At 38.2% G+C, this 19,785-nt stretch overlaps 1 protein-coding gene across 2 annotated transcripts in view; it reads left to right on the top strand.

The window, feature by feature from the left end:
- Positions 1 to 5,336, top strand: part of LOC120539483 — a 33,645-nt gene extending 28,309 nt beyond the window's left edge. For both annotated transcript variants that reach the window (XM_039769585.1, XM_039769584.1), the window contains exons 9-11: positions 629 to 752; positions 1,715 to 1,862; positions 3,925 to 5,336. In XM_039769585.1, the coding sequence (XP_039625519.1) occupies positions 629 to 752; positions 1,715 to 1,862; positions 3,925 to 4,927 (1,275 nt within the window). In that variant the 3' untranslated portion in view covers positions 4,928 to 5,336. The remainder of the gene's footprint in view (positions 1 to 628; positions 753 to 1,714; positions 1,863 to 3,924) is intronic.
- The last annotated feature ends 14,449 nt before the right edge of the window (positions 5,337 to 19,785 follow it).

Below are 19,785 nucleotides of genomic sequence, written 5' to 3'. Positions count from 1 at the left end.
CAGCAGGACTAACCACTGAACTACAGCTGCTCAAAATACCTTGAAAACTAGGGTGAAAATTTTTCGGCCATATACACTGTGTATACACCATTAATAGTAGATATTGTGAAACTGTTTTATACAAGTATATTGTAATTGGAGGTGGGGTGAGAAATGCACAGTCCTTCAAATTGTGTATTTCTTTGAAACATTGAAGTATAGATAAGTTACTCACTATTAGACTTTGTACTGTGTTGTGTACTTTTTGCATAAACTGAAGTTAAGAATTTGTTTTGTTAAGATTTTATTATACAAAATGTTTTAAATATTGTTTGAGCATGTGAATGAAACATACTGGTTTTAAAACATTTTCTGTTCCTTTTACTGCTTTACTTTTATGGAATATATATTCCCTACATTATTTAGAAAAGCTTGGAAAATTTAATCAAGGGCTACATCCATAGTAAGTGGTGGTTGGGGAAGTAAAGGACAAATGATGCGATTTGCATTCCTTCAGGGATAAGTCTTAAAGTGCCTCTGTAAAACATATGAAATGGCCCAAGAAGCTAATCTAATTAGAAAGGAAGTACATTTAACTGTTTTTGAGTAAGTACCACTTTTAAGAACAATAATGCTCCTTTTTGTTTAGGATTCTTTAACAGAGGATACCTTGAGTATTGGAAAAAGTGTGGACATGAGTGTTGACACTATTGAGCCAGAACTTGATGGAATTCTGAAAAGGCGGAAGCAATGTGCAGATCATTATATCTCTGGTAAGGATGTTTGCTCAGCTTTTTAGCGTTTTGAGAAATGACAATCTTCCCTGTTCAAAATTGCATATGTGAGGGCCTTAAAGTTTAGACTTCAAATTTCAAATTAATGGACATTCTACAATGTGCAAGTACAGATTTTAATGATTGCAATTACCAACAAAGACATGTCAAAAGTTTAAAGTATCAGAGAGAAAATCTGCCTGAAAACAGAAATAATGAAAAGAACTATACATCACATAGTTACCAAATTTAAACCTGTGCTAAACTTCTTCTGTCAGTCACTCGACTTTCTAAATATTTTTTAACCTTTGATTACATCTTAAAACCATGGGTATGTTACCTTTCTGTGCATTTCACCTAATGTGGCCCTAAAGTCCTGTAGGCCTTGTTTTGGCATGGGCATTGTCACTGCTCGACACCCAATTAGTATAATGCTAGAGAAGACTATCTTTATGTAACTGAAAAGTTTAATCCTGGAACAGTGGGAGCCCAGCATACCTCATTAGAGAGGTAGTTGGTTTCGTAGTTAACTGCCACCTGGTGATTTGTGACACAAAATTAAACTCTCCATGGCTAAGGTCACTCTAGTGTTTATGTTCTAGCCCTTTGTAAAGCAGGCTTGTTGGGTATATCTGGCCACTGTGACCTTCGCTTAGCTGGAAGTTTAGGTGTTATTTAGGGAGTTGAGAGTCAATCTATTGACAGCCACCGACAGAATTGGTTCTGAAAAATGGTTTCACTCGTAGTATTTTTATTTTTTTTTATATATAAAATTAATGAGCAGGTAAGGTTGATATAAAAGATTGAGTTAGTGTTCTACTTTTTTAATGATGGTAAAAAGGTTTTTATATATTGTGTATTGAGTTTGGTATTTCTGGATATCATGTTCTGTTTTCTGACAACTGTTATATTTTGTGTACTGTGAATGTGCACCTAAATTGTGTGTTACTTTAACCCACCAGATGGATCAGTGGAATCTTTAGAGGTGGACCCAATTACCGCCTCTGAGAAGAATACAGTGTGTGGCTTCAACTTACAAGGAAATGCTTCCAAAGGAGATCCTAGTTTTCTCTGTCAGCCAGCTGATGCTACCGAGGATAAAACGGTCAAGTAAGTAGAAATACTGAAGCGTCCAAATGCATCTTGCATCAAAAGGTAAAATTCATATTTTGTGTTTTATAGTGACAAGTGGTGATAAGGATGCATTCTGAGACTCATTTATTGGTCACTATTCATTTGCGGTTTGTTTTTATTGTTGCATGTTGTTATATGGTTTTTAGGATCACCTCTTTTCCAGTAAATTCTTTAAATTATAGGTTATAGACAAAATTAATTGATCAATTATGTAATCGAGTTAGACTGGAAATTGTCAGTCATAGTAAAAACAAGCATTTCTGCATTCTTCATTTTACCAAGTGCAAAAACATTTATTGGACACTGTACTCTTTAGTAAATTGGTTGATAAATTGTTAAAATGTGGTGCAACACTTGAAATGAGTCTTAAGTTATCAAAAATATAATGAGCTCCATTGTGGTGTTTTTAAATGACATTTGTTTGATTTTAGGGATTTCAAGTTACACAAATATATTTGCCTAACTACTTTTGTGATGGATAACCTGTCCGTAAAGCTTTTAATTCTGAAAAATGTATGTAAGCTAACTTGTCTAGATTTTTTTCCTAGACTGCAATCAATTTCTTTGTTGTTAGATACTTTTAAGTCATAAATTAACCATTCTTCTCTAACAATATTCTGAATTAAACAGCGAGATGAAAAACATGAAAGAACCTGTATCGCTGCTCTGGGAGAACAACTAAACCCCGGGTTACCGCACGATTAGAAAACTGCTGGTGTAAAGCAGTTCAATATCAAATCTATCGGGCAACGTGACCAACGCTCGTCTTTTTATTGACCCCTCATCCCAAGTCCCAGCTCAGCATTAACAACAAGCCATATCCCCAAAATAAAGAAGCAAAAGAATAACACATGTATATTTTAAATCTAAAAAAAACAAACAAACAAATACATAGCAGTCAAAGCCACCCTTCCCGGTTTAGGAGCGCGATCTCCATGAATAGGGGAAACCAGTTTGTCCAAATAGGTTTACTGTCCTTATTGTTTAGGGCAAAAAGAAACCCTATCGGAATACGTCAGCCGCCGAGCTGATAACAAAGTTTAATCCTACTGGTCCAAGTATTTGTTAGCGAAATCAAAAGAGTCTGTCTTCAGAGACGCGTCTCCCTTGTGTCACTGAGTCTTCAAAAAATAACTTTTTCCAGCAGATACTTTACTTGGCGCTACTTTGTCTATTCTCTTTGCTCCACCACAAGATGTCTGTCTTTCTCCCCTTTTCCGGTTTTTAAGTCTTCAGCACCCACCGCCCTGACAGTTATGACCTCCCCCTTAAAGGTGTATTTACAGCGTTCTTCCCTGCAGTGCACCCAAAGAGGGAGTAAACTGCCCATGGAATAATGGCACATGTGACATCCGCTACAAACCTTTCTTCAGCTTCAGGGTCCTGTAGCCATTAAGCTTACTCCTGACCACCTTCCTCTCACTCCTTGCAGTACGGGTGCTCTTGCTGTGTCTCTTCGTGTCTGTCTTCTCTCCATTTAACCTCCATCTGTTGCTCGTCTTTGCTGACCCTGGCCAGTCTTTTTTTTTTTTTTTTTTTTACACCCCCATCCCCCCTTTTTGCCTTCTCTTATGGATTCTTTTCTGGTCCTTTCCTACTGTGCTGGCTCACTTTTCATCTGCTTCCATGGGCACAGCATCTCAATCGCGCATTGCAGCAATTGAGACCGACCACACCCTAACATATAGGTGTGTCTCACCCACGTTACTCCACCAATCTCCCAAAGCTGTGTGAGCATGAACACCTATGGAGATCAAGTGGGCCAAGTCATTATTTCAAAATCGCCACCCTTTTCCTAGTCACGGACACACTATCCCACACCCATAAGTGCAAAATAGTTAATTTCTGCTAATGTCATGACCTGGTGGTGTTTGTATTTTGAGGTGAATGCAGTGAAGAGAAAATGAGCTTCTATAAAAAGGATGCTGCCTGCACAGCACCAAGAATTTATGGTTTGAGAAATTTTAATATTTATCATTCTTTGTTGGCTACCTTTTCACAAGCTTATCCTGAAAATTCTATTTTTTATATTTAACAGAAAACTAAGTAAAAATGAAGAGGATGATTGCAGTGGCAGCTCTGGGGATGATGGTAGTACTACAAGCACCCTTCCCTTTTCAGCTTCTCTGGACAACCAAGATGATGTAGATGAGATGCTGTCCAAAGATGAAATGCCATGCAAAGATCTCGGTTCTGTTGGGGGTAATTTAATGGGGAATATAAATATTGACCTACAGACCAATGATCATGATGTCCTTGGGGCCATTCTGACTGATCTCATGACCACATTAAAAAATCAGGACTCTTTGGAGCTTCAAGAGGAAGGAGACACCATTGTGCCAGAAGCTTCAGTTGTTAGCAGTAAGTCATCGATTCCTGAAACACCCAGTGCTGCAGATATATTGTATACAAAAGAAGAATCTCAAACACAAGAGAAATTGAGCGAGTTCAAGAATAATGCAGAATTTCAAGTTAATCATGAAAATCTCTATGACCAATTGTCCAACCCTCCTGTGCACGATGAAGTCTTATGCAGACTTATCCAGGAAAACACCCATCCTGTTTCTGCAGATGTGACTCTTCCATTAAATCTTGATAACAGTAGTCCACTTGTCATCACCGTGCCTGCTTCTACTTCAGTTCACAAGGGCAGTTTGCCATTTTCAGGAAATATTGTTGGTGCCAGTACAGGAACTCTAGAACAAAGTTCTCTGCAGGGAGTGAACAATCAAGAAATGAGTGTGGAGACGCAGCCTTCAGATGGTTATAGTATTCACTTGCATCAAGGAGATGGAAATGTTTCATTGCTAGAATATAGCAAAAATCATACAGTTGATGGAATCCCTTTGGTAATTGCAGGTGATAAAGTGGATGGGGCTTCCATTATTCTGAAGAGTGACCAGTTTGTAAGTGACATTGGACCAGATCAACATCAGGAAATGGTCTGTGATGAAAATTCTTCTTTCTTGGTAGATTCTGAACAAAATTCTTCCTATGGAAATCTTAAAGATAATAGTGAGAACTTAGAAACTTTTTTCTGAAACTGATTCTTTAATGAGTTTTAATATTTTAGTAGTGGTTGACTTTTGGGGTTGTACTGCACAAGGTGTCTTTTTTTTTTTAGAAAGGAGGCAGTTTGTTTGAGGGTGGGCTCTTGTAGGGGGATTGGCAGATGACTAATGTTTGGTGGAAGCTGTCTGACACCATTTAGAATAAGAGGATTTTCTTTTTTTGGATTCTGCTACGTTTTGGAAATGCCCTAACTCACTTTGTGACACAAAATTAGGGTCATGCACTTCTGTTAATGCATGGGGAATGTAGAAGGGGTATTTTAACACCACTGTGTGAGTGCAGTGGCCTGATGCCTGTTTTGGTGTGTGTTTGGATTTTTTTTTTATTTTTTTTGCCATTCCAGGAATGGAGCAGTATTTCCTTTAGAGTTACCTTTTTTTATAAAAATTGTTTGGTCTTTCTATACCCCTACACCCCACTCCTTTATAAATCTTTGAGGCTTCCAACTGCCTAACCCTTGGCAAATTTATAAAAGTGTGGACTTTAAGAACTTGCCGGCGTTTTTAGGCTTTTATTAATTCCCCCCCTTTCCTTTCTCAACTTTTTTTATTGCATATTGGCTATGGTGCATTATTAAGATGTTCCACTTGAGGGGGCCAGAATACTTCACATTAGAAATGTAAATTTCTGTGACCAACAAATGTCTCTCCTGTCATGTATTTCTGGATTGCTATTGTCATTTTTTTTTGCAGTCTCCTATAAGGAATATACAAACACTGTAAGGTTGGTGACATGGCCATACTTGCATTTCTGTGTAAAAGCTGGTGATTTTGTTTTTATATTTTTTAAATGCTTTTCATAAATATCCTGTCTCGCAGGCTTTTGAAACAGTAAATTCTGTTCATTATGAGTGAATGGTGTATTAACATCGGCATGTATTTTAAACACAGTATTTACATTCACTTTTTGACTTCACACTTTATTATATACAACTGTTTGTCATCTAGAATAAAATACATCATACAAAAAAGTATATCCAATAAAGTTATTCCTCTGAAAAACTGATTAATAGTTCTTTTATCAACAAAGATTCAGTAAATGCCTACTAAACAAGATTGCTTTAATTTTATGCATGTTTTTGCCCTTAAACAACACCCCGCCCGAAATGTTTTCCAAGTGTGCACACATGCAGCTCTTTATGTAGAACAAGGGTCAGGGTGAAGATTCAGTGTATTGCATCTGAAATCTACTTTGTAGAAAGTTGGATGATAAAACTGGATATTCAATATTAAGCTGTGGTGTTATACATTTGGGTTTCCTCAATAAGACTATGTTCAGCCTCTGTTTTATACAAGGACCAAGTGCTTGGGATTGGGGATTGACTGGACTCAAGAATCAGTGCAAAATAATGGTCACCTGCTTTTGCAAATCCTCTTTCTGGTAAATTTTCACGTTGTTGGTTTAATTACCTAATTTAAATAACACCCAATACACCTTTGGTGGTACCTTGAGAGGCAAAACCTTTGTGAATACACCTATGTATTGGGGTACATTTCCAGTTGTCCATTTCTTTCCATATAGTTTAAAACTAATGGATCATGATGAACTGCTTGGTCCTTTATCATTTAAACCTCATTGTTAGGGAAATGATACAGTTAACAGGTGCATTTTTTTTAAGAGTGGACAATTTAGATATGGATTTGGAATCTTAAGTCATTTAACTAAAATAAGATCTTGTGTTGCACCTTTACATGATGATTACCCTCTCCAACCTAAACCGTGCTTTAATGTTAGGAAAACATCTTGAACAAAATATAAATAATGTCATTGCATCTTAGGAGTATTTCTGCTTCAAATTTTAACTTCTCATCACAATTACTTTGAAGACTGGACCTCTGTTTAAAGAAAGCTGCCCGAGTTGTTTCCCCCAACCCCCCCATCACCCAATTCCTTCCTCTCATCCCACCCATTTCTATTCCAGAGGCAGTGTGGATCAGATGTTTTGGGTGTGCACCAAGTTATCATTCTGGGCAAAATTCTTTTTAATGGCTATCGGATGAATTTGGTGTCACAATCACTACTTACCTATTAATAGCTGTTGCTTGAACTTCCGGATAGTCTTAAGAGAAGGACAAATTGATTGTAATTGCTTATACAGTGGAACCTCGGGTCATTACTGCAATTTGTTCCAAAACTCTGGTCGCAACCCAAACTAATTTCCCCCATAGGATTGTATGTAAATACAATTAATCCGTTCGAGACCATACAAACTGTATGTAAATATTTTTTTAAAGATTAAGCACAAAAATAGTTAATTATATCATAGAATGCACAGTGTAATAGTAAACTAAATGTAAAAATATTGGATAACACTGAGAAAACCTTGAACAGCGAAAACCAACCTTGCAAGACTTCACGCTACAGCCTTACGTACCGCTTGCTGTAAACACTTTTTTTTTTTTTTTGGTTTTAAGCACAGGGGGAAAAAATTAATTTTGAAAAATCCTTAATTTATACATAAACTAACCATAAACAACCAAGAAAACTAACCTAGCATGAGTCGAGTTCTGGCATGAAGGAAGTGAGGAGGAAGCTGGGTAGAGAGTAGGTTACAGTTTTGAGGGAGAGTACCTCTGCGCGATGGAGGGATGTTCTCCTTCAGGTGTTTTTTCTCTTGTGATTTCTTGGGTTTCTGGTGTGTTTAGCTGGTGGATCAGACTTCGCGAAATAGCAGTCTAATGTAACTTGCCTTTTTCTACGCATTAAAATTTTTCGTAAATGCAAGACGACATGGTCGTTCATTATCACTGTGTTCGCAACCGCTTTGTCAGTGTGGTGGTTCTTGGGGAAAAAATCCTGGCACTCGTTCCATTTTTACATGATGGCTTTTATTGCATCAATTTTTATAACTGCTCTTCCCTGTTCTTCCCCTGAGGACTGCTTCTCGGTGAGCAACCTCCGTCATCAGCTTCTCAATGTCCTCATTGTCCTCTTCAAGACCAATGCTCTTGCCCATGGACACAATCTCATCCACAACAAGAGGCTCAAATCTTTCTAAATCCTGTTCAGGAACGCATTCAGGCCAAAGTTTCTTCCAGGCCGAGTTCAAGGTCCGGTATGTGACATCTTCCCAGGCTTTATCGATGAGGTTGATGCAGTGAACGATATTAAAATGGTTCTTCCAGAACTCTTTCAGGGTCAAAGACGTCTCCTCGGTCACATTGAAACACCTGGCAAATAGTCCTTTGGTGTACAGCTTCTTAAATTTTGAGATAACCTGCTGGTTCATGGGCTGCAGTAGAGGAGTTGTATTGTCGGGGGAGGAACACGACCTTAATAAAGTCATACTCCTCGACCATATTGTCAACCAAATTTGGAGGGTGTGCCAGTGTATTGTCCATCAGAAGAAGGCATTTTTCAGGCAGATTCCCTTCAAGATATTGCTTGATGGTGGGAGCGAAAGACTCGTGCAGCCATTCCAAAAACAAGGTCCTTGTGACCCAACCCTTTGTGTTTGCCCTCCCCATCACAGGCAGTCTGGCTTTGTTTACTTTGTGCTGCTTGAAAGCATGAGGGTTCTCAAATTGGTAAACGACTACCGGCTTGATTGAACCCTTGTTGAAGGATGTAGCCTTCGTCCTCCATGAATTTTGTGAACTTTTTCACAAATTCTTTTGCGGCTTCAGCATTGGAACTAGCAGCCTTTCCATGCCTTACCACACTAGGAATGCCTCTTCTCTTGCAGAACCTTTCAAACCATCCTCTATTGGCTTTAAATTCCTCACCTTCGCCACTCGTAGAAGGATAGTTTTGCAGCAAATCGCCATGAATCTTCCTGGCTTTCTCACATAGCCTCTCCTCGCTTACACTATCCCCTGCAAGTTGCTTCTCGTTCAGCCACACTAGCAACAGTTTTTCCACCTCTTCCAGCAGTTGAGGCCTCTGCCTGGTTAACACTGTAACTCCTTTTGCAACATCAGCTGCTATAATGGCCTCGTCCTCCTTTTTAAAATAGTCGAAATCGTAGATTTTGACTTCTTGTACTTGGCGGTAAGATCAGTAACACGAATGCCACATTCATACTTTTCAATAATTTCTTTGTTTAATTCAATTTTTCTTTGAACCTTCTCACCAACACTACCACTCTTCACTTACTTAGAGGCCATGGTTAATTGCAAAATTAATGCAAAAGCACACGAAATAGAACACAGAGTTCACAGGAAATGCATGCACGTCTGACTGAGAACAATGTACAGGGTGGTCCAGATCAAATTACGCAGATCCAGATTATTTGGATGACTTTGATTTATGTGGGGGTGATTCCAGTTTGGCGCAAAGACAATTCTTCATGTCATTAGTTTGCACACTTCTCGATTGGTCCAGGATTTTTTGGGTGATTTTTCTATGTAATAAACTTAATAAATAAGTTATAGCATAATGAAAATTGCATAATTAGATCTGGGCCACCCTATACAGGGAGAGACTGAACACGTATGGAAATCATTGGCGCGTACGAATCGATGGGAAAATGGCTTGTTTGTCACCGGAGTGTGTGGTCGTGCACAGATGCAAAAGTTTGGTATATTTTTTGGTCGTAACCCGATTTGTACGTGTTCCGAGACGTTCATGACCCGAGGTTCCACTGTACATCATTACTAGCATGTAAACTTACCTTGCTCAACTGGAAAGAACCCCAGCTCTTCTGCTATGCCAGTGGGTAGGTGGTGATGTGTACTATTTGAAATTGGAGAGAAAAAAATTAATTCTCACTTAGATTTCTTCAAAACCTTTTTAAAATCTGACATGATCTAGTTAATCAAATCTAGCATAGAATAAGCATAATGAGGGTGAAGAAAATTCTTTTTTTAATTTAAGACCAATAAAGTTTAAAAACTAATCCAAAGTGTTTTGGTTTTTTTTTTAAAAAAAAAATTCCTTGGGTTTGAGAATGTAATGTTGGATATCTACATGTGTAACTGGCTTAGAATTGGTCGTGTGGGAATTGAAAAATGCAAACCTACACCAACTCCCTGCTTTATTTCTGTTTGTAGGTTCTGGTTATGCCTCACAACTTGATGTGTAAAATGAAAATGCATCACGTTCAAACAAATGTAAAGCAGTCCAATGTTATCTATTGAGACTAAGTTTGCTTTTCAAGCATTTTTGTGATGAGGGAAAGTAATATGAGTAGTTCCGGCTGCAAAAAGACTGGACTGGTCAAATGTTCCATTCCAGCTTTACAAAGAAAACTAGAGGTGTGGGAATTCTTATATAGAGAACAGTCTCATTTGTAGCATCAGATGTACAGTAGTTTCTGATCCTGAAGGGAGATAAGTGATTGTCATGGGTAACTTATTTAACTGTATAGTGATTTTGATAAATGTTTATGCACCCAATGTTGTTGATAGGGAATTCATGCAAAATGTATTTGTATCTATTCCTAATGTGAACACTCATAAAAGTTATATTGGCTGGGGACTTTAATTGTTTTAAATCCACTCTTAGGTCTCCTGTCACAGGGGGGATGACATCTCACACAGCAAAAGACAATTGCACAGTTTTTAACTGACCACATCTTATCAGACCCCTGGAGGTTTCTAAACCCAAATTCAAGAACATATTCCTTCTACTCAGCAGTGCATCATTGCTACACAAGAATTGATTATTTCTTTATAGATAATAATTTCTTGCCTACGATTAAATCTTCCAAGTACGACGCTATTGTTATTTCCTACCATGCCCCTCTGATCTTGGAGCTGAAATCATTATGCCCCACAGTCATCTTGCAGATGGCAACTTAACCCACTTCTATTAGCAGATGAGAACTGTACAGAATTTATATGAAAACAAATCAGTTTCTTCCTAAAGACAAATACATCCTCAGAGGTCTCAGCTGGAACACTCTGGGAAACTCTAAAGGCCTTCTTAAGAGTACAGATTATTTCATATCTTTCCCACAGAAATAATTGGAAACCCAGCAGGTATCGGAGCTAACCAGCAAAATTACTAGAATATATCAAGAACATGCCTGGTGTCCCAGCGAGGTTCTTCATAGGAAAAGACAGGCTCTGCATTCAGAGCTCAACCTCTTAACTTATTTATAAATTAAGACATCATTACTATGAACACAGAAAGAAAGTTAATAGGCTCTTAGCTCAACAAATCCACAAGCAAGAAGTTCGCAATATAATCCCAGCAATTACCAACATGAACGGAGATAAAATCATTGCCCATAAAAATATAATGCACACATTTAGAGACTACTATAAATCCTTATATTCTACCGAGTTCAAAGAAGACAACACACAATCTAATGCATTTCTGGATACATGACATACTACAAATAGATACTTTTATTGCAGAGGAATTGGACAAACCTCTGGCGCTATCGGAATTACTAGATGCTATAAAGTAACTTCAGAGTGGGAAAGCAGCAGATGCTGATGGCTACCCTGTCGAATTTTATAAGAAATTCTCTGCTCAGCTAGCTTCCCCCTTATTGGCAACATTTACAGAAGCTAGAGCCAATCAAATTCTACCTCAAACTTTTCGCCAAACATTAATCGCCGTCTTTCCTAAACAAAATAAGGACTTGTTACAATGTGCATCATGCAGACCAATTTTTCTTCTGAATAATGTTGATGTTAAGATACTCTCCAAAGTCCTAGCTAGAAGGATGGAGAAAGTGCTGCCTTCGGTAATATCACAAGATCAAACTGGATTTATTAAAGGCCAACACTTTGCTTCCAATCTCTGATGCCTGTTTAATGTAATATGCTCATCTGCAAAGCCAAACACCCCGGAGATGATGATATCGTTGGATGCAGAAAAAGTATTTGACATGATTGAATGGAACTACCTTTTCACTACATTAGAGAAATTTGGGTTTGGCCCAAATATTTGTGCATGGGTCAAACTACTGTATACCAATCCAGGAGCTTCAGTTTCTGTTAACAACATTTGTTCAGACTACTTTAAACTAGAACATGGTACCAGACAAGGATGCCCCTTGACACCACTGCTATTTGCAATCGCCATTGAACCACTGGGAGTTCGCTGTTGAAATGCTTATCAGATAAAGGGGATTATCAGAGAAGGACTTGAACAGAAAATTTCTCTATATGCAGATGATATGGTACTGTATATATCAGACCCACAAAATACTGTGCCTGCAGTCTTAACAGCACTTACAAAATTTCAAAAGATCTCTGGTCTCATAATTAATTTGAATAAAAGTGTACTCTTTCCAGTGAATTCTCAAGCATACAATATTAGATTGGACACCTTCCCTTTTATAATTGCAGATCAGTTTAAATAATTGGGGGTAAATATTACAAGTAAACATAAAGCTCTTCATCGACAAAATTTTGCTGTCTATGGAAAAAGTTAAGCAAGACTTGCATAGATGGTCAACCCTTCATCTTACTCTAGCTGGAAGAATTAACATTGTTAGGATGAATATCCTTTCTAAGCTTCTCTTTTTATTTCAAAACATTCCAATATACATAAATAAATCATTCTTTAAGCAATTACATTCAACCATAACGTCATTTATTTGGAATTTAAAACATCCACATATCCAAAGAATGACCCTACAAAGACCTAAGACAGAAGGTGGCATGGCTCTGCCTAACTTTCAGTTTTATTACTGGGCAGCAAAAATACAAGCTATAAAAACCTGGACACAAATAGATGAACATACACAGGCTTAGTCCGCAATAGAAATAAAAACCTGCAGTACTTCTTTATATTCCCTGCTTTGTGCCCCTATTAATACAAGTTATCGCCAATATACTAATAACCCAGTTGTGCTTCACTCACTCGGAATATGGAACCAATGTATGAAGCATTTTAAGATGGAGAATCTTTTATCTGTGGCACCTCTGCATTTGAACCACCTTTTTCAACTACATATGCAGTTTTTAATATCTGGAAAACATTTGGGAATAAATTGCTTCCTTTTGCATCCTTTGAACAATTATATTCCAAATGTAACTTTCCAGCAACACATTTCTTTCACTATCTTCAAATTAGAAACTTTGTTAAACAGAACCTGCCCAATTTTCCTCATCTCGCACCTTCCTCTATGCTGGAAAAAATATTGCTCAGTCTCGAGAAATCGCACAGCATTTCTGCAATATATAAACATATTTTACAGTCCCTCTCTTTCAAAGATCCAAGAGGACAATTGGAAAAGGATCTCTCACTCAACATATCAGAAAAGGAGTGGAATGTAGCAATGCAGAGTTACTCAACTCAAATTTATATATCGAGCACATCTGTCTTGCTTGAAACTGTCCAAAATGTTTCCAGGGCAAGATCCAATCTGTGAACGCTGCAATCAAGCTCCAGCCTCACTGGGTCACATGTTTTGGGCCTGCACCAAATTAACATCATTCTGGACAAAATTTTTAAGTGCCTTTCAGACAGCCTTGGACTCACAATCCCTCCTAACCCATTAACAGCTGTGGTGTTCTTCCAGATGGGCTTAAAGTGGAGAAAGACAAAGAAACTGTTGATTGCCTTCACTACACTATTAGCACACAGAATAATTTTGTTAAACTGGAAGGATCCTAACTCTCCTCTTTTAAGTCAGTGGGTAATGTTTTATATTATTTGAAATTGGAAAAATTCCAATTCTCAGTTAGAGGATTTGTGCAGAACATTTTCAAAACCTGGCAGGATCTAATCAATAATATTTTAGAATAAGCTCTTAAAGCACTGAGAAAGTAGATTCTCTTCCCATTTCTTTTTCTTCTCCATTTATCTTTATCCGCTTATTAAACTCATCAATTTATTTATTTTTACCAGCTTGGTTTTACTCCATTGGCAATGCTCTCTTTTTCAGGGGTGGGAGTTGATTTGTTATCAATCGTATTTTTTGTTAAAGTTGATCTATTTGTATCGAATGATTATAATAAAATAAAAAAAAAAAATAAGGTGTATTTGGCTTTCTTACATTTCATTTACATGATTTAATGTTTTTTTTATCTGCTTATTTTAGACATTTAAATAAAAGTGACCAGTCTCAAAGACTCACCTTATTTGCTGTCTGAATTCCCTATTGACCATGACAATGTTAAGAGGCTTGGAAGGCTAGGGAAGAAATCTTTCTTCCTTGAAATTTCACACTTTTTTTTCTTAATTAAGAGAGGAGGGAATCCCTGTAACCTGGCCAGGATTTAATCTACCATTGTTGTCTTATACCTAGTGCAAAACATCAAGTGGTCCCTATCAAGCTGGGTAGCCGGGCACTAATATCGGAAAAGGTTGAAATAGAGTTTTGTTGCAATGCTCCCCAATCAGTTTTCAAGTAAGTTGTCAATCTCAAATAAGTTGATATGATCAATGCTGGACAGTACCAAAGGATGTGAAAACATACACTCTCATATAACTCGTTTTGCATAATTCACGTTCGGTATCTATTTGTATAATCAAAATGTTTTTCACATCCTTGGGCAGTGAGCAGCATCGATCACTTATTAATGCCGTTGAGTTTCAACACTTACTTTCTCGACAAAAGCATGCAATCAAATTTTTTTTCTGGGCCACTACTTCAGATTTTATGGGATAAGTAGCATGTTAACAATATGTTTGTGTGGAATATTCCTCAGATTTTTTACAAACATATTTTTGAAAGATGTAAAATATCTACTTATAGTTATTAACAAAATCCCAGGAAAAAAAAACATTTTTTCCCCTCCCTTTGGCCAATATCACTCATACCTACAGCTGTGGCTTTTTATGTTATATAAAATAATGTATACCATATTTAAAGAACTATTTTTTTAAAACGAAATAAGCTGCTTATACAAGGGAAGACACCATTTCCAGAATTGTTAAACTTTGTTATACAACTTACAGCAATTTAATTTTAGTCACTGTCAAAATACTTCCCTTGAAATATAATACTCTATCCTAAAGTTCTTTCCATTCTGGGAAACATTTCCTGTACTTTTTCTTTCCTCTGGATTTCTTCATTCAGGCTCAATTAGAATTTCTGGGTCAAATAATTCACATGGAGCAAGATCTGGCAAATGTATGGGGTATAAAACAACAACCACGCAGTTTTTAGTCAAATCTTGTTGTCAGCATGGTGTGTGCAGGTGTGATGTCATGGTGCAAAATGTAGTTTTGTGTGTGCCCTACTTCTGACTTTTTTTTTTGCTGTTGCTTTTCCGCCTCAGTTCAGTATAATGTTGCTCATTAGCAGTTTTTTTTTATTATAAACCAACTTTTTATTAAGTCTTTCAGTTTTGAAAAATACAGTCATCATTGTCTTCATACTGGGTATGACCTAATGTGTGTAAATTATATACAAGACTCTAATAACTTTCAGTGTTTTTTATTTAAAAAATGATTTTACTTTTATTTATTTATTTATTTATATAAAAAATATAAACAAATATAGTGAGATGTCTGAACTCATTTGAGACCCTCCCCAAAGTGACAACATGCAGAAGTGAGACTCGCACATCTGTTGCTTGTTGCTGGTCTGTCGCAGATTGGCAGCGCCACAGAAGCAACTACAAGCTGACCACTGCCATGTGCAAAGTGCTGGTCACCTGATGGGTGATACAAGGAACATTATAACTTGGCCACTGAACTGGCCCTGACCCTGCCTGTTTGCTGTGTCTGTGTGTAATAGAATGGTAGATCCCGCTACAATGAATAACTTTGCTGTTCCTGTTTCAAGTGGAATAAAGCTGGTTTTGCTAAAGTACTGAGACTCAGCCTTATCATTGGGATACAAGACACCAACTCACATGTCAATATATATAGGGTAGTCCAGATCTAATTATGTAGATCCAGATCGTGTGGATGACTTTGATTTATGCGGGGATGATTCCAGTTCTGCGCAAAGATGATTCTTCGTGTTGTCAGTTTGCACGCTTCTCAATGGTCCAGGATTTTGCGGGTGATTTTCTATGTAATAAACTTAATAAATAAGTTATAGCATAATGAAAATTGCATAATTAGATCTGGGCCACCATATATATATATAAACTGCTCAAAAAAATTAAAGGAACACTGAAAACACATCAGATCTCAATGGGAAAAAGAAATCCTCCTGGATATCTATACTGATATAGACTGGGTAATGTGATAGGAACGAAAGGATGCCACATCGTTTGATGGAAATGAAAATGATCAACCTACAGAGCCCTGAATTCAAAGACGCCCCAAAAATCAGAGTGAAAAATGATGTGGCAGGCTAGTCCATTTTGCCAAAATTAAATTGCAGCAACTCAAAATTGTACGCAGCACTTTGTATGGCCCCTGTGTTCTTGTATACATGCCTGACAACATCGGTGCATGCTTCTAATGAGATGACAGATGGTGTTGTGGGGGATCTCCTCCCAGATCTGGACCAGGGCATCACTGAGCTCCTGGACAGTCTGAGGTGCAACCAGGTGGCATTGGATGGACCAAAACATAATGTCCCAGAGGTGTTCTATTGGATTTAGGTCAGGAAAGTGTGGTGGCCAGTCAATGGTATCAATTCCTTCATCCTCCAGGAACTGCTTGCATACTCTCACCACATGAGGCCAGGAATTGTCGTGCACCAGGAGCCACTGTACCAGCATAGGGTCTGACAATGGGTCCAAGGATTTCATCCTGATACCTAATGGCAGCCAAGGTGCCTTTGTCAAGCCTGTAGCGGTCTGTGTGACCCTCCATGGATATGCCTCCCCAGACAATCATTAACACCCACCAAACTGCTCATGTTGAATGATGTTACAGGCAGCATAATGTTCTCCATGGCTTCTCCAGACCCTTTCACTTCTGTCACGTGCTCCGGGTGAACCTGCTCTCATCTGTATAAAGCACAGGGCACCAGTGGTGCATCTGCCAATTCTGGTATTCTATGGGAATGCCAATCGAGCTGCATGCTGCTGGGCAGTGAGCTCAGGGCCCATTAGAGGACATGGGGCCCTTGGGTCACCCTCATGAAGTCTTTCTGGTTGTTTGGTCAGAGACATTCACACCAGTGGCCTGCTGGAGGTCATTTTGTAGGGTTCTGGCAGTGCTCATCCTGTTCCTCCTTGCCCAAAGGAGCAGATACTGGTCCTGCTGATGGGTTATGGACCTTCTATGGCCCTCTCCAGCTCTCCTAGAGTAACTGCTTGTCTCCTAGAATCTCCTCCATGCCCTTGAGACTGTGCAGGGAGACACAGCAAACCTTCTGGCAATGACACGTATTGATGTGCCATCCTGGAGAAGTTGGACTACCTGTGCAACCTCTGTAGGGTCCAGGTATCGCCTCATGCTACCAGTAGTGACACTGACTGTAGCCAAATGCAAAACTAGTGAAGAAACAGTCAGAAAAGATGAGGAGGGAAAATGTCAGTGGCCTCCACCTGTTAAACCATTCCTGTTTTGGGGGTCATCTCATTGTTGCCTCTCTAGTGCATCTGTTGTTAATTTCATTAACACCACAGCAGCTGAAACTGATTAACAACCCCTCTGCTACTTAACTGACCAGATTAATATCCCATAAGTTTCATTGACTTTATGCTATGCTCTGATTAAAAAGTGTTCCTTTAATTCTTTTGAGCAGTATATATATATATATATATATATATATATATATATATATATTGTCACACACATGTGCATAGGAGGCAGCTGAAGGGCTTAGAGATGACTGATAATACATCTGCCCCTTTACACTGACGCTCTTTCTAAGTTCCCTGCAGGCCTTTCCCGGGAAATCCCACCAGGAGCCCCCACCTCGACTCGGGACACATCACTTCCGGTCCCGGCCCCGAGGACGACTTCCCCCCAAACGCCCTATAAAGCCTCACATCTTTTCCCTGGGAGGCAGTTCTGTTTTGGACTCTGTCGTGTGAACTTGACTCAATCATGAATCGTTTGCTTTTGCAGCCAGGATACCGAATTAAACAGGTGGCTGCCCCAACCCTTGCCATGTCTTTTATCTCTTCTTCTCACTATATATATATATATATATATATATATATATATATATATATATATATATATATATATATATATATATATATATATATATATATATGAGAGTTCAATTAAAAACCCATAATATTTCTCATCCAGGAAACTACTTATTTCCAGTTTTACATTTTTACATGTTTGTCATTTTCTCATTTGGCTATAATAAATGTCAACACAACTTGTGCTCCACTCCTGTGTGGAATGAATGGTAAATAACAGTGCCCTCAGAATTCCAATATCTCGCCACTGTTTTACTAAGATATCACAGAGTATGCTGTTATAAAACATACATACGCTGAGCTAATATAGTCCTGTATCTTCCTACTACCTGGCCAGGGCCAAAGAGTTGACCAGCTTTCTGCGTCTGGAAATAGGTGTATTTAATAATTTGGGGGCCTCATAAATTCCATTGATCACACCTTTTTGTACTTAATTGTGTAACACAGGGGTGGGCAACATTTTCTGGAAATTTGACAAATTGTTAATAATGATTCATACAGTGCATCATATAAAATCTAGGTCTGTCTATGAACCCAGGGAAACTAGCAAATGTGTTAATCTCAAATGATTATGCAAGACAATGGCAAGCAACCAGCTAAAAACATTGACAATTATCCCTCTGCAGACTATCCCTGTTCCTATGGTAAAAGCTTGCTTTCATTGGATGATACCACTTGGCAACTTAGTACACTTACACCAGCAAACTGCAGCAACATTTTGTTAAGAGCGTCTCGTGAAGTATGGAATATTAAGATATAGTACAGGGAGTGTTTGCACTTGTGCCACAGGCCATACTTGGCCCACCCTGATTGTATGAGCTGGTACTTTCATTATACCATCAGAAGTGTATGACACAGTGGTGGTGGCAGAGCATTATCTAGTTGCTTTATTTTCTGTTTGGCTATTGTATTTGTTGTAACATTTTAAAAATGCCTCCTGAGAAAAATAAAAAAATCTAGTATCAAGCTGCAGGTTATTTAAAAAAAAAAGAAATTATCTTTGGGAGCATTGCAACTTTTTTTCTGTTTTCTTCCTTGTTTAAATTTTTCTGCACTTGGGTAGCTTTGTTTCATTTTCTAGTCATGAACTTGTTTTTTGTAGAACATTGCTGCACTTCAAGACTTATTACTTGGCCATGTTGTAAGTTTACTGCGCAGTAGTGTGGCAGTAACATGGAATAGTCCATTGTAGTCTTGACTGAACGGGGGAGCCCCAATGTTGACAGAAGTCCATTAAAAATAACAGTTTTAACTGTGTTTAATCTGTTTAAAATTAAAATAAACGTTCATAAATGCATTTTGTCATGGGACCCTGAGCTGCTTTGGGGGCCTAAGCATGTGCCTACCCTTGCCTAATAATTAAGTCTGGCCCTGTGTGTGGAACAGAATGTCCATTATTACTATATGATCTGCAAGTTAAACGTTGCCCATGGTCTCCTTTCTGCCTCTTCATCATTGACTTCTCCTGTAAGGCTGAGGAGTTGTGTTTTAGCCCTCGATAATAACGCAGCACACTCTGTTCTAATTGAGAGGTGACCCTGCCCACCTGCTCTGCCAATCAATAGGCACTGTGTCCACCTTCCGCACATCATAAAGTGAAAGTGTAAAGTAAGAGAACTCCACTTTAAATAGCATTTTTGGGTCAATGTCATCCACCCTATTTGTGCTTGTCATTTCAGAGCTTCTCAACCCAACTAGGAGCTTCCATGACTTGCTGTGTGTCTATGAGAAGATCATAACTGGAGGTTCATGAGTTCTTTATAGAGAAATGTAAGGAAAACTTTAATAAACATAATAATGCACAGTGTTTCTCTCACAGATAGCCAGTCCAGGCTGAGTCATCAAACGGCCTGAATGAACATAACTAACAATTGTTCACTATGGTCTTGGCAAACTACTCATTTTGGTTAGAG

The sequence above is a fragment of the Polypterus senegalus genome, chromosome 11 (assembly GCF_016835505.1).
Source record: "Polypterus senegalus isolate Bchr_013 chromosome 11, ASM1683550v1, whole genome shotgun sequence".
Lineage (NCBI taxonomy): Eukaryota > Metazoa > Chordata > Cladistia > Polypteriformes > Polypteridae > Polypterus > Polypterus senegalus.
Note: the sequence above shows the minus strand (reverse complement) of the source record. Positions and strands in the feature narration are given on the sequence as shown.